The sequence below is a fragment of the Gambusia affinis genome, linkage group LG07, assembly GCF_019740435.1.
Source record: "Gambusia affinis linkage group LG07, SWU_Gaff_1.0, whole genome shotgun sequence".
In the NCBI taxonomy this organism is placed as follows: domain Eukaryota; kingdom Metazoa; phylum Chordata; class Actinopteri; order Cyprinodontiformes; family Poeciliidae; genus Gambusia; species Gambusia affinis.
Window position 1 is genome coordinate 9,755,009 of NC_057874.1, and position 15,547 is coordinate 9,770,555.

The following is a 15,547-nucleotide window of genomic DNA, read 5'->3' on the forward strand; positions in this document are numbered from 1 at the left end:
TTGACTGAATATTAATGACGCAGCTTGGCTATTTGATTCAAGCGTGGAGATGAAGGGACACATTCTGGACCCCGAAGAATGCAGTTTGAGACCACTGATCTAAGGGTTGCAAGATGCTAGTTCTTGAGGACTGAACTCCTACCTCCATGGTGGGACAAAAAAAAAAAAAAGTAAATAAAATTATAATCAGTCTGTTTGCTCCCAGAACACGATTTCTACTGCTTATTAATAAGAATGCCTTAACACCTCTTAAGGTGATTAAGAGGTGTTAAATGCACCATACGCAAAGAATCAAGCTTTGACTGTTTCAAAGAGACACTTTTGGTGCTGTGATTGGTGGTGATTTACTGATAATGGTACAATAAATTACCTTCTGCTTATAGACCGACTTTGTGAGTTATTTTATTATTGTGAAAACGAAGTATATAATTCATAATTACAATATTTACTAAATTTTAAAAATGAAATGGCACTCAATCCGGATGTAGGGGGCTGAGAAGGGTGGTTGCGTGCTGTTTAAGATAGCTGATCACTGTGAGCGCGCACGTACGAGGCTTGCAAGTCACCACCCATTGCGTCAGCGCGCTCCTTCGGCCTCGCCGTCAGCGCGCGTGCTCCGTGCGGGATGCTGGATTGTAGGTGATGATGGCGGAAGGGGAGCGACGCTGAGTTCCATCCGAGTTTTTACCCCAGCTGTAAAAACCACCCACAACCACCGTTTCTCTCCGTCGAGACCTATCCCGAAGCAATGGGGAACGAGGCCAGCATGGAGGGGGAGGGACAGGCGGGACAGCCCGGCGCCGCCGTCCCTGCAGCGGGGGCTCCGACTTCCATTTCAGCACCACCGGACTCTGGACAGCTCATCAAGCCCAGCAATGGAGCGCCCGCCGGAGGAAGTGGGGCTGCGTCCGGGCCGGGGATTAACAGGTAGCCGAGATAGCTAGGGAGGCTTCACTATCCAAAGTGTGGGCAATGAAGCGAAATCAGGGAGGATTCATGGCAGTGTACATTAGTTCATCCAGCAGCGTAGATATAGGCTCAACCGACTGCGTGTAGATAGACATGAATGGACGCTTAATTATTTATTTCAATACTCATGTCAACACTATTAACAACCTCGTCTTGATACCTCTTCAATTTTGGCATCAAGTCTGTCATTGTCGATTTGCTTTAAATCGATAAAGTGAACGGAAGCAATGGTACGTAAATGTAGCTTTAAGCAATTTCATCAGGAATTTCTACGCCCTTTTTCTACGATGTCTACCCTGAGGATTCAGTATCATGAATGAAAGCGACAATTTCAGGCAGGACCGAGTGTTACAACTTGAATCTTAGAAGCATAATTTTCACCTCATATTCAAGGTGATGAATTTCAGAATTTATTAATAAAAATAGAACGAGGCGAAGAAAAAAAAAAAGCAAAGTGTCTCCAATTCGTATTAGAGGGGTGGGTCGGTACTACTACAGGCTTCTTTGACGTGATTTCCAATAAATACAGGGTCATTCTGAAAAACACACCTTCCTCCTTGCCAGCAGCAGACGTCTGTCTCCCTGATGACAGCGTTGTGTAGGATGTCACTGCTCCCATCAGATATCACCAACGTCATTGAGAGTGCAGGACCAAAACATATGCCATTGCCGTCTTAGTTACCAGATCTCATTTTCAAATTAATATGCTGTGAGATTAAAATTGCAGCTGGTCCAAAATGGGTCATTTACTCTAGAGAAAGTGCTGTTGTATCTCCTCCCTAAAAGAAATCTTGTGCCATTTCTGTATTTGCAACAACACTGCCCTCCTACTAGCATTCTCATATTTAAACCCACATTGCTGGCTTAAGATAATGCAGCGTAAACTGATCAAATACTAACAGGGAACATGTCTGTGGTCGCATGTGGCAGCTTGGATGTCGGTATTTTCGGTGTGGGTGTGTGTTAGGGATTACCCTTCTAACAAGATCTGATATTGCCTAATTACACAGTTCAACAGTTGTAAACCTTAACACACACAGACATTACTGCATCGTGGATTTGCCACACCTGCTTGCAGGTTCTGTGCAACAGTTTCTGAGGCTGGCGTGCAAATAGATTTATAGATTTGCTGCAAGCGTTCCTTCGTGTGGTTATATTACAAGGTGAAGAGTTGATGCTTTGTTTGAGACTACGACTTATGGTAGGGAGAAATTCTGAAGTGCAACATTTTATGAAAACATTCTGCCTTTATGTGTAATGTCTTGCAATGCCTCTTGAAATTTTTCACATCGTTGCATTAGGATTACATACTTTAATATATTATGGAATTGTATCTAACATACCACCATAAAATAGTGCACAGCTGTGAAGCAGAAGGAAATGAAACAAAGCTTCCTAGCCTTTTTCAGAATTACAAATCTGAAAAGTGTGGTGTGGATATGCGTTAAAGCCTCCCAGAATCAGTATCCCTGATCTGTCTGTTGTGTTCGTTGATCTTCATGGTACTATGCATTCCCAAAATGTTATGATTTATAATTGTGAAAAAAATTAATTTAAAGATCACGTTCCATCCTCTGCATGAATTGTGCACCTTTTCATGGTGGTCAGTCACATAAAATCCTTAAATGAAATATGAAATAGTTCAAGTGGAATGGATACTTTTGCAAGTATCTGTATCGTATCTTTATAGAAAAGATCTCTGAGTCTTGCCTGTGTATTGTGTGGGGGTAGATTTAAATGCTCATAGCTTGCTTGTTATCTCATGATTTTTTTATATCTTGATTTCTTCCTAGTATCCCTCCTTAGGTTCCTCATAAAGAGAGTGCAGAGACTGAGCGCGCTAACAAACAGAGAGGCAGAATGAGAAATGAGCAGAAGGAAAGAGAGTAACATCGAAGCACATGGCTGATTTAAATGGTTTCCTTGAGATCATGAATCTGGCTTTAACATATTCCTTTGTGAAGAACCCGTAAGAATTTCAGCAGCAATAAGACAGTGTCTGGCTCTCGACTTGATAGACGACTTTCATTTTAATTGAAATGAGTTGCCTGGTAATGCGAATAGGGATATTCTATCTTTTATATTACCTTACTCAAAAGTGAGATCCACAGGACTTTTTTTGCTGTGTGTTAGACCAAATTATATTACATTCAGTCGCAGTAAGAGAGCTAAATCCGAGCCTTTCCAGGAGTCTTCTTCTGGCATATCTGGCCGACCCATCTGCTCCAGTGAGCACCACCATAATTGTTTTCTACTCTTATCATAACAGCTTTCTCTAAGTGCACAGTCATCCCAACGTTGACCATTACTGAAGAGCATTCTGACACAAGCTCCACATATTTCCTGTTTACAAGATACTCAGTGTGGTACTGCTGCACTGATCTGTCACAACATTTCTAAGCACTATAGCAATTAAAAAAGGCTCCCTGAAGCAAGTAGTAGTTTGGAGATTCTCATTAGCATATGTGGCTAAGTTGTACCTGATTTTTACTCAACTCAAAACAGGGAATCAAACACATGCTGTAGGCAGATCTTATTAGCCTAAAAATAGGTTGAATTTCTTAAACAATTTGTTAAAAAAAAAACAAAAAAAAACAACTAATAATCTGATTAAGAAATCTGGTGAATCACCAGGCTGAGGTGATCAAGGGAAAAAGGGCTGATCAAGATGTCTGGCTGGTTGATTGGTGCGTCTCTATCCACTCAAACCCTTATACTGCACTTGTCCATGATTTTTTAACTGAATTTATAAATCCTGTCAGACTTTATATTGGTGTATCGTGTTAATAAATCACGTTTGAAATTGGTTTGCCTTCCATTTTCAGGACTGCAGCAAGTGAGGATTTTAAACAGGGTTTGGAAACATTGACTTTGTTTCTTAAAAACTTGTTTATAGGTTGCGATAGTGATATAAGGAAATCTGTTTTTGTTCAGAATACAACTGAGGAGGGACTTACCATTTTACCAGAAGAGATGTTTTGGTGAATTTACAACGTGAAACATCTCTAGCTTTCTTGATGCGTTTTATTGCAGCCCGTGAGCATTTTGGCTGCTGGTTTAACACTAGAGCTGAAACTAAAGAGCAACAGACATTTGCATCATGATGTGGATAAAAAAATATGCTACTATTATGTTTTTATTTTGAAAACAAATCAACCACCAGTGACATCTGGTCTGCAGATGATCCTTTTAGAATCTGTCCTACTCAGAAGCATCGGTACTTATAATAAAACTATCCATAGCTAAGGCTCAGCAATCTGCTCTGTCTTGTTGCTCTTCAGCACAACACATCCAGTGTTTTAGAGGTGACATTTGATGGGCATCAGCTGCTTCAGGACACCATAACTCTCCTCATGTGCATTTCCCTTGAGTGTGGTTTCCATGAGGAGTTGTGGATGATCTGCAGCTACGTTAATATGAGCGATACATGGGCGAGTTTTTATGACACTTAATTCTAAGGTTATTTGTGCAGAAAATTGTCTTAAAAACAGATAATTATCGATGCTTTACACATGTCAGTTGTTTTAATTGTCTAGGCTTTGAGCTAAATTAGCAAGTGATGGTGCTTTTGTCACAATGTTGCAAGAGTGGAGGTTTACGAGGATACATTTTTTTTTGTCAAACTTATGTTGGGAGCATTTCTACCTTTTTAAACTGATACAAAAGTACAAGCCTGTGTTAATAATAGATGCCTTCATGTTGCAGGACGTAATGCTCAGGCAGTACGTCCTCATGATTAATTTACCTTCAGCAGTGAGAGCACTGCAGCCTTCATAGACTTGACATGCCGAATGTTTATGGTGTCGTCACATAAATGATTTGAAAAGCAATTCTTTCTCATTATTTATGATGCTTTTATGTGCAAAAAAATCAATACCCACAATACCTGGGAGAGACTGGCAGCATACTGACACTGATCCCTTGTTGGAATTTAAAAAAAAAAAAGAAAAAAAAGTAAAATACACAAAAGATTGGGGAGTCTTTACTATAATCTTTATGTTTTTTTCCCTGGAGTTTTATGTTCATATCTTTTACGCATTTTAAGTGGCTCCGAAATGCTGTGGCTTAATCTAAACTCTGATCATCTTTCATGCAGCATATTGAGTATTTCATCTGCATAATTACAGTGGTGAACTTATTTTTATGTGCACAGGTGGTATATACCTTTCCACTGGTTCATAAAGCAGCCACTACACTCCCTGTAATGTAAGTTTTATTTTTGAAACAAACTTGCCTTCTCTGATTTAAGTATATAAAAGAGTCTATATAAAAATGAAAAGTGTGGTGAGCTGTTACTAAAAATGTTTTGGTGATGATTGAAGCAGACCCTGATGAAACACTTCTCTCCACTTTCTAAAACACATAATGATTAGTTTAATTTCCTCTGTGCCATTGTAATATAGACTTTTGAACACTTAAGATTAATAGCAAAAAATATTGCTAGTGTTGAACTGCTGGGGAGATGTGTATAATGCATTTATAATACATTCATTATACATGTATTTTGCATATAAAATGCAAAATACATGAGTGCATTATTGGCATGAATTTCAACTGTGTACAACTTTGATTCTAACTGTATGTGTTTAATTTCTGACCGTCTTTTGTCAATGAAAGCAGTAGTGCATAACTTATATATATAGCAACACATAAGCATTATTTTTGACAGAAATAGCTAAAGACTGTAATTTGATGATGTTTTTGGTGTTTGTTTATATTTGACTTATAAAATACTTTTTAAAAAAATGACTTTTTTTAAGTTTAAATATTTGTTAAATGAACAACACAATCAAATTAAAACTCAGTCTTGGTGAGGAAATGAAATCAAACGTATGTTTTCTCCTACATTTTGACATCAACAGATGCCGGCTGCTCAGCCTTCACTCTTCAATCACATTTATTTGTTAGACAGAAGGCACATTCGTGTTTTCTGTTTTGCTGTAACTAAAATGTTCTCGGGGTGTTTTTCCCCCCTCTAATGTCTAACTCTCCACAATTACTTGCAGGACAAAATTAAATCAGTCCTGCTGGTTAATTATGAAGCTGAAAGTATTTTCCTCTGAGTAAAAAAAAAAAAAAAATGCTTTCATCTGATGTGACATTTAATGAATGTGCAAACAACAAATATATCCTGCTGCTGATGTTATGTTTGCTGAGCAGATTTAGAGTGTTGACTAAATCTCTTGTATTTATTTTAAAACTCACAATGAATGCTGCTGCCGCATGCAACTGAGATACGGTTCCGCTTTGACCTTTAAATATTACTAAATGGAGTGCACAGGATAGCTTTTCCATCCAAAGCCTCAATCCGCCTGTTTCGCTTACAGTGAAAGATGTACAAATCAATAAGAAACATGTAGCCTTGCAGATAAAAGACATTGATGCAGATATACAGTATCTAGCTAAGGTTTAGCACACATATCAGATTATGATCACCGCTGCAGAATACATTTTTTATATTCATTTTGAAAGGAAAGATTTACCTCATAGATGAGCCAGTTTATTGTCTGGACTCTCAATGTGGCGAAGCTTTAGAAAGCCTGGATTTATGTTTTTGTTAACATAATTAATGTTTTCAATAAAAAAAGTCTGCAACACCATTTGGAGGATAAAAGAGTAACACTACACATTTCGCTAATTAGATTTTAGTGAAACAAATAATTTTTGTTATTCAAAAAAATCTTCTGTTATTATGTGTTTGGATTATGTTGCTCAGGAGCCTTTTATGAAAGTCTTCGAAACAACAGCGGCTTTTGAATTGAAGATTTATCAAACCTTTAAAAAGTATGCACATTCCTTCAATACATTGCCATCTTGCTACAACCACCAAATTCAGTTTATGTTATTGGGATTTTATGTGATAGACAAACACAACAGTCAATGATTGTGAAGTGGATCAAAAAGAATGCACAGTTTTCAAAAATTTCCAAATTTTGCACTTTTTGTGCAGCTGTAAGTCAAAACTAGAGAATAGAGTATCTTCTCTGTAGAAAAGTTCAGCATCAGTCTGACTATATGGAGAACATCAGTGAACATAAAGTTTATTTCCACAGATTCTCAAATATACTTTTGATTGGGACATTCTGATACAAAAATAAGCATCTAATCAGTTTTAATCCATTATTCTACTATTTAATACCTTAATTGTGCTTTAAACTTCACAACTTTTACCCTTGACTGTGTTCCTTTGTCTTCATGATGTTGTTTGTGCTCTAATGTTCTCTTTCAAACCTGTGAGACCTCCACCCTCTGTGGGATTTGTACTGAGATGAATTTTTTATTTTGTTATAAAATGCGTAAAAAGAGTGGAAACTAATAGACGGCTCACTTTCAAGGTGTGCAGAGTTACATAGTTTAGAAAACCAAATGTTTTTTTCCATCCACTTAACAGTTTTGTGGAACTTTTGACTTTGTCTATTGCATACATCCTCAATAAAATACATTTATGTTTGTGTTTGTAGCATGACAAAATGTGATATAGTTTAGGCAATGGGAATACTTCTGCACCGTGATTAATACCTGTGCAAACAACAGTTGCGTTGGCAGGAGACGGTCTTCCTTCTTTGCTACAAAAAGTATTTTCTGCATTTCGTAACTTTGTTTGGTCTCACTTTTCTTGGTTATCGCTTCCAGCACTACTGTCTGTTTCTCATCATGTCCACTGCTTGCTTGTTAGTGTGCAGCTTGAAGATACACAGTAAAGCAAAAACAAAACCACCTGGAAATTCTGCCCTGAAAAATATAAGGCTGTCGACCAGTGAAAGACAAAGTGAAATTGGAAAACATTCCTCTGAAGCATTATCTTTAATCTATTTTACATTATATTCAATAAACAAAGCAATGGACTACGGTACAAACATAAAAACAACCTATCATAGCGGCTACCAAAGGTTGAAGTATGATTGTTAGTATAATTGTTTGCCCGTGAAATATCTGTGTAAATATTTATTGTGCAGGGTAAAAGTTGCCACATCTGGTAATTGCTTACTTTGCTTGGAAGGAAAAACAAACTCTTCCATTTCAAAGTCACAGAACTGCCTCAAGTTTTTGGTAGTTGCATTTTTTTGGACTTTGGCTGCTTTTTCACAAAATTGCTGTCCTGTTCTTAGAGCCAATCATAAAAGCATATTGCAAAATGTATAATTTCAAATCTGTAAATTTAACAAGTGGAGAACCAAAATAAGTGCCAGAACTAAAAAGCTGCCTCCTGCAGCTGGACAGCAAGGACCTGAGAGAGACATTGTGTTTTACTTAATCCATTTATACCATGTCATATTTTCAGATAATTGCCCTTTAGGAATCACTGTGTTGGTCCTAAAATACAATTTTATTGGTGTCAAAGTCATAGATTCTACTCAGCAAAAAATTATTTTATTTTGTTCTTTAGGAGCAATTAATTCACTGTCTTAGAAACTTTAATAAGTAATCGCATTTAATTAAAATAAGAAAAGTAACAGAACAGGTCACGGTTTGAGGAAATGAAAAGACTGAGGCACAGAGATCTTCATGCAGTGAGATATATTTAGCAAAAGTTGCAGACTTACAAGAACTCAGAAACAACACAAGAGACAAAGGAAACTGAGGAGGATATATGTAAAAAACGTAGATGAATACTTACAACATAAATGGACGAAACCCCTTCAAAACTCAAACAACCAATGTTCATGACGAAACATTTTCCTGCATAACAAAAGCTGCCTCAATTCGGCCAATGAAGGAAGTGTTCCTGTGACTGTTTGCAGGGAATAAAGAGCGTAAAAATCCGATTTAAAATTGGATCTCTGCTGGGCTCTTTGTTTTAGATACAAAAGTAGTTGATTTTTAATCCTTAATGCTTACAACATGTCACATATATGAGAGTCAGCGTGCTTAAGAAAAAGAAGTAATGTAAGCATACCTCTGATGATGGCAACATTCGTACTGAAAGTATGTATTCAGTTGCTTGGATTGTTCAGTAAATGGTTGCAGGAGCTGTAGGAGACAATGTTATAAACATTGACTGTGACACCTTTATTGTTTTCCCAGCTGTTGACACCAACACCTCGTTAACTAATTAGCAAGGGCATCATTGCATTCTGGTCTAAGCATTAGTTAGCAAGAGCTGTCTCTCCCCTGCAGCGCCACTGAAATCTCCTCATACCTTTTGAATCTTTTCATATTTTGTCACAGCAGGACTGAACATGGGATTTCATGTGACAGAGCAACACAAAGTTTAATGCTTAATTGTGAACTGGAAGAAAAAGGATACATTGTTTTTAAAATGTAATTATCTGAAAGGTGTGGTGTGTATTTGACACAAATGACAAAAAAGGTTTTGTAGCTCTGGCTGTAAGGTTTTAGTCTCATCTGACCAGAGCCTGCTGTATCCCCAGCTTGACCTATGGTAAACTTTAAATGTAACTCCTTCTGGGTTTCTTTGAACAGTGACTTTTTCTTCTTGCCAGATTTGTGAAGTGCATATTTTTGGATAATGGACTATATTTAATTTTTGTACTTTGTACACTAACCCTCTCTGAAAAGCTCCTGGGGGTACAGTAAAATAGCTGTATACACACTGAGATTAAATTACACACAGATGGACTCTTTTTACAAATTAGATGAATTCTAAGTAGAATTCAGATTTTATTTAGAGGTGTCAGTGTCAGACTTGTTAAATTAATTTTGCAAGATATCTAAAACTCAATAGTTGATCGGTGCAGTGGGACCATTCCCCACAGGTGATACATTCAGTTATGCATGACTAGTTTCCCTTATTGCTGTTCAAATAGGAGAGTGTTGTAAATGTTTCTCATCCAACTCCTGGGACTGATGGAACGTATTCCCCCAAAATGTTGAACTCCTTTTAAAGATTCATGTTGCCCTGCAGGTGTGATGCTAATGAGTTTAATTTAGATGACAATGTGATCTTGTTAGATGTACTGCTGGCACAGTGAAGGGTGGAAGCATCTCTCTGTTGCTTTACAATGAGAGGTTTTACTCAGTCTTCCTGTTACAATGAGCTGTTGTTGCATAAATGACTCTCTACTCATTTTGTGCTAACGCGAACAATTTGTTGTGTCTTCGACAAATATAGTTGTTCTCAGTAGACTCCTGTTTGCCTGTATCTAAAGGAATCTTATGAAAAGATGTCTTCCACTTTCACTTTTTCTTTGTTGCTCTCATTAAGTAAAGCCTCGGGCTTTGCATAAATCATTGGAGACTTGATGTCTGAGCTGTTCAAGAGGAGGTTCTTTCAAGTGAAACTACCTGGTGCTTTGTGAGAACAGCAGGAGCATAATATTTATACTTACCCCTTAAGTACAGAGTGCATCCCTGATGAGACTGGCGAGAGAGGTTGGCCCTGGACTGTGAACACTTGTGTTGATTTTCAGGTGTGACAGACTAACAGTGCAGATGAGCTCACTGCAGTGAAATCTGGACTCCTGTGGAGAGTTGACCAAGGTTGGAGATATGCAGCAGCTCAGCCCATTTCGAAATGACTCACAATGGTTAACATTTTATGTACTTCAGCTCTTTTTAGTCCTTCCTTTAGTTTCACTCTCTCTTTGCTTTGGATGCCGAGCTGCTGCTGGGACCGTCTTTGAAGACGACAGGCTTGACAAAGCAAGGTATAAGTTGTTATGACAGTGGAAATTCGCTGCTCATATTTCAGTGTCTGCTCTAACGCCTAAAGGTCTGAGTGGGTGTGAAAACGAAAGTTTAAAATATTGTTACACTTTTTTTTTGTCTCAGCTTAGAAACACCTATAACAAATGAAGGATTTAGCTTTTTCAAATGTCCTGTTTCTAATTGATCCTAACATTTCTTAGTCTGCACTCAAATTTGAAATGATTCCACAAAATCCAAAAGAAGAGTGTCAGTAGTATTAGCACTTGGTCAGTAAACATGTTTTTCTCCCTATTTGCACACAGTATAAAAAATACAGTTAAAGTGCTAGGTGTTAGTTGGGAAAACTCTCTGACAAAAACCAAATAATTTAGTGTATAAGTGAGAAAAAATAACTGCGGATTCTCACAGAGCAGGAGAATGATTAAAAAATATTTCTAAGTATTAAGAGCTGGACTGGACTTTACAGAGAACCACACAGCACAGAACCAGACTGCTGGAGCTACAAAGTGAAAGATTTCAAAGACCCTTCAAGAAGATGTCTCTAATTCTCCCAGAACTACTGCCAAGCTGTTAGCAAACGACTTGGCCTGATTGCAATCATTAGAACAAACCATGAACAACCATGTCTTCCAAGGAGACATCCTTTTGCATCCTCAAAAGATTATTCATACTGGAAGCATGTTCTTTGGTTAACTAATCTGAAACTACAGATCTTTGACCATGGAGATCATTTTTTTTAAATCTTTCCTGTTGTGTCGATAGGAGTCAGCTAGGTCTCTTCATAAGGCTGCCTTTAAACCACATATGTCAGAGTCAAGGCCCGCGGGCCACATCCGGCCCGCGAGAAGATTTTCTACGGCCCCTGGGATGATATTAGAACCGGCCCGCAGTAAGCCGCACCCGTCCTGAAAAATGCGAGATGCACCCCCACCCCCGTTCGATCCTCACAACGCGAACCCCCGTTCGATCCTCACAACGCGAACCCCCCTCCCGGTCCGCTGCACTAGACCAAATGCGTCATTTAAAAAAATCTCAATGAACATTTGATCAGTCCGGCCCTCGGCTTGTAGCTAAATTTTTTATTTGGCCCTCCGTCCATTTGACTTTGACACCCCTGCTTTAAACTGTTGGCTTAATAAAAGCGTAAGAAGCCTTGACCACTTCTAAACAATTTGTCAGCATTTTGGGGAGACTTGTGACAAGACATGAATCATTTATAAGCTTTTTGACTACACACCAACAGGTTAAATATTTGCTTCTTCTGACGTTGATGTTGGCATCTGCTTCTGGGCGTCCTGTTTGAACTAAAGGGATATTTCTTTAGTTTCAGACAAGCTCAGAAACTGCAGAAAATTGACGACTGAAACCTCATTGGAATTATTCTACACTGATTAAGGAAAAATTAAAATCCTGTTGACTCTATTTTGAAAGCAATAAGTGGTGATTCTTCCTTTTCCAGAAAATATTTCCTAAATCTTGTCTCTTGTTCTTCATGCTAACCCAGCACTGTGCATCACTGGATGTATTGGTTAACAACAGTTACTGTCTAGTGAAACGTGTTAAAAGAGGCATAATAAAATCCTAATGCATGCTTTAATATACTTATAGAAGTATTTAAATACAAATATAAAATCCTGACTATTCAAATAATAAAAGCACTTCAATGTTTTTAAGCTATCTTCCTTGCATTACTGTACAGATTTTAAAAGTATAGAACAGAAATAGTATTTCTTCACTTATTCATCATGTAATTATGCCCATCATCCCCCTCAATCACTAACTTCTTCTTTCCCATAATAACTGTCACCATTCCTTCATTCTTCTCTCATCGGCCTCCTCAATCTGTCCCTCACTCACTGTAGAAAGATATGCGTGGTTATGGTGCACAGTGATTGCTACTGCATGGTGACACAAGCCTAATTAACAAGCGATCATTTTGGTTTGAAGACATGTCCAACCTGTCCAGAAGTGTCTCAGCTAAAATTTGGAAATATGTGGTCCAAAATTTGATGTTTAGGAAAATAAAATGGGTCAATAAGGTTGTTTTTTTTAAACCTACATGTCGACAGTTTTAGCAGTCAGTGGCAGATTTTAAAAAAGACTGTACTGAAGTAAGGACCTGCTTTATTGCAAGCATGCCACACTGCAGCGTGACTTAAAATTCACAATTACTCCATGAGTCACTTTCCATGTGCTCCAGTCTTGTTTTTTTTTTTGTTTTTTTTACTGATTTTGGTTAATTTATTCTGAATTATATGAAGCAGATGTCACATTTCAGTTTTAGCTTTCAGTAATTTTTGTATGATTTACTGACTTTCAGATTCTTAAAATTATTTAACTATACTGCATATAAACCTTTTCTTGTGTGGACTCAATAATAAAATCAAATCTATTGCTTAGTGGGGGATTAAAAACATACTACTGATAATTATTCTATTAGGACAAATCAATAAGAAAATGCTAGTTACTGTCTTCCTTGGTTCTGGAAAGCTTTCAGTTTGACTTTGATATGTTTTTTCTGTATTTATAGATCTAATACTCCCGTAAGTTAAATTGGGCATTATTTGTCAGATATAAGGCGGCTGCATGCATTTTACTTGGACTGTGTTACATTTGCCGCTAATAAAATAAATTACAGTATGAGTAGTAAAATATCTAATAAGTAATATAAGTATCACTCCAAAACGGATTGTTAGTCAGCTACACAACAGCATGCTACAGTGCAAATGAGATGCAGATTAATTATCAGTGCTTGGAAATATTCGTTTAACAGAACAGCTCTGAAATAATCTTTAGAAAATTGCAATCAATATGAGCTTGTTGATGAAATGGTTCAGGTTGAAAAAGCAGAAATTTCTCCATTTAGCTGAAATTGTAATATTAAGTGTAAAGAAACAATTTTGACCCCTGAGAGAAGTATTTCCAGTTTTGCAGGAGTAAAACATTAAAATCATGACTCAAATTAATTATCTGACTTATCTCATGCCTTCTTTTCCTCCCTCCCTTCCAGACCACCTCTATCAGACCCCGGGCCTAAAGCAGGAGTGCAGAGCACCCATGGGCCAGGCGACAGGTTGGCCTCCCATGATGCCAGTCAGCATGCTGCGCCTCAGGGAGGCCAGGGTCAGGGACATGCAGCCAGGAAGAATCTGCAGGTTGACTTGGGGGGCGGCAGAACCGGAAGGTCCCCTTCTGTGTCCCCGGACCGTGGGAGCGTCCCCACCTCCCCTTATTCTGTGCCTCAAATTGCTCCGATGCCCAGCAGCAAGCTGTGTCCTGTCTGCAAAACCACCGACCTGATGGGCACTGGGGACGACAAGCCCAACTTCAACACCTGCACACAGTGCCGCTCCATGGTGTGCAACCAGTGTGGCTTCAACCCCAACCCTCACCTCACAGAGGTAGGCAGTGCTCAGTTATGGGATTTATTTTATTATTTTTTAAGCTTGTTTAATTGTTGTTTGTTTGACAGACTTTATTCATATGGCGCACATAGTGATTGATAAGGGTGTCAAACAACAGGATAAAATTAAGAAAGAATCAAAAAGAGTCAAAATACTATTTTATCAAAAACAAACTACTGGGGGCGTGCAGTGGTGGCGTAGGGGACAGCGCGACCCACGTTTGGAGGTCTTGAGTTCTCGACGCGGCCGTCGCGGGTTTGACTCATGGGCCCGACGATATTTGCCGCATGTCGTCCCTCCTCTTCTTCTTTCTCCTTTCCTGTCACCCTACTTTCATATAAGGGACACTAGAGCCCACAAAAGACCCCCTGGAGAGGTAAAAACAAAAAACAACAACAACAACAAAAACATACTACTGGAATATATTAATTACAGTTTAATACATAAAAAATGTTAACAAAAACCCCATAAGATATTTGTAAAAATCATAACATTGATATAAATGTATTTTATTAAAATGTCTTTAATAGGGATTTTAATATATGTGGTAGTATAAGATGTAACTTAGTTATGAGCAACAAAAATGCTGACTGTGTGTCATTGTGCATTCACATGGGAAATATTGTTATAAATAATAGTGTAATTGACAGCTCAGCTGCTTGAGGCATGCAGAATTAGAGACTGCCTGAATGAAGAGGAGAACCACGTTGACTTTTTATTGCTTGGATTGTAATTTTCAGGTATAAAAATGTAAAATAAAAGCCTGTCCTTGATTAGTTGAATTGCAAGACATTCTTAGAACTGTTGAATGCTTGAAATGCTTTTAAAAAAGGGATCATAAATTGTTTGACAATCTGACAACAATTATTTCTGTTTGGTAAAAACACCCTCTTGTATCTTGGTGTGTTTTTTTTATTATACAGTAAAAGTATCAGTATCATATTAAATGTATGACGTTTTATTTTTTATTTTTTAAACATTTTAATTAAATTTTCATTTTGTGGAAAGATTTTTCTAATCGATGATGAAGAGCAGCTTTGATGATGACTATTGTTGCTGAGTTGGCTCTGACTGCTTCACAGTCTGTAACGCAGCAGATGAACAGGAGGGAACATGAGGGATCAGTTACATGCTGACTGAGAGCTGTGAACCTTTTGTTCTAACAACAATTTGTCTTGATTTTTTAAATCTGCTGGATATAATTTTCAAGTCATAAAACGTGTTTGTGAACAGAAACCAGCAAATAATTTGAGGGAATTTGAGGGAATAAAAAACACAAGCTCAATTAATCAGGTTGTACAATTAATTAAAACAATATAAGATATTCTTGTAATTTAATCTTGACAGTACATGTTTAGTGACGTAAAGCACTGTCCACATTTAAAATAGGTAGAAAGCCTCAAATTAGATTAATTTTTTGTTACAGTAACTTCAAGTCTCTTAGCAGTGACATTCAAATATATTTTTCTACCTCACTCATTATCCTCTTCATTGCGTGGGGTGGCAAGATAAACTTCATCCAACCTCAGCCTTAATTGTCACAATTTTAGTCAATATTAAACTTT

General features: G+C 37.7%; 1 protein-coding gene across 3 annotated transcripts in view; it reads left to right on the top strand.

Annotated features, from left to right (window-relative positions):
• The first annotated feature begins 576 nt into the window (after positions 1 to 576).
• The window catches only part of bsnb (bassoon (presynaptic cytomatrix protein) b), a 93,880-nt gene continuing 78,909 nt past the window's right edge, over positions 577 to 15,547 (top strand). For all 3 annotated transcript variants that reach the window (XM_044122912.1, XM_044122911.1, XM_044122913.1), the window contains exons 1-2: positions 577 to 927; positions 13,589 to 13,979. In XM_044122912.1, the coding sequence (XP_043978847.1) occupies positions 749 to 927; positions 13,589 to 13,979 (570 nt within the window). In that variant the 5' untranslated portion in view covers positions 577 to 748. The remainder of the gene's footprint in view (positions 928 to 13,588; positions 13,980 to 15,547) is intronic.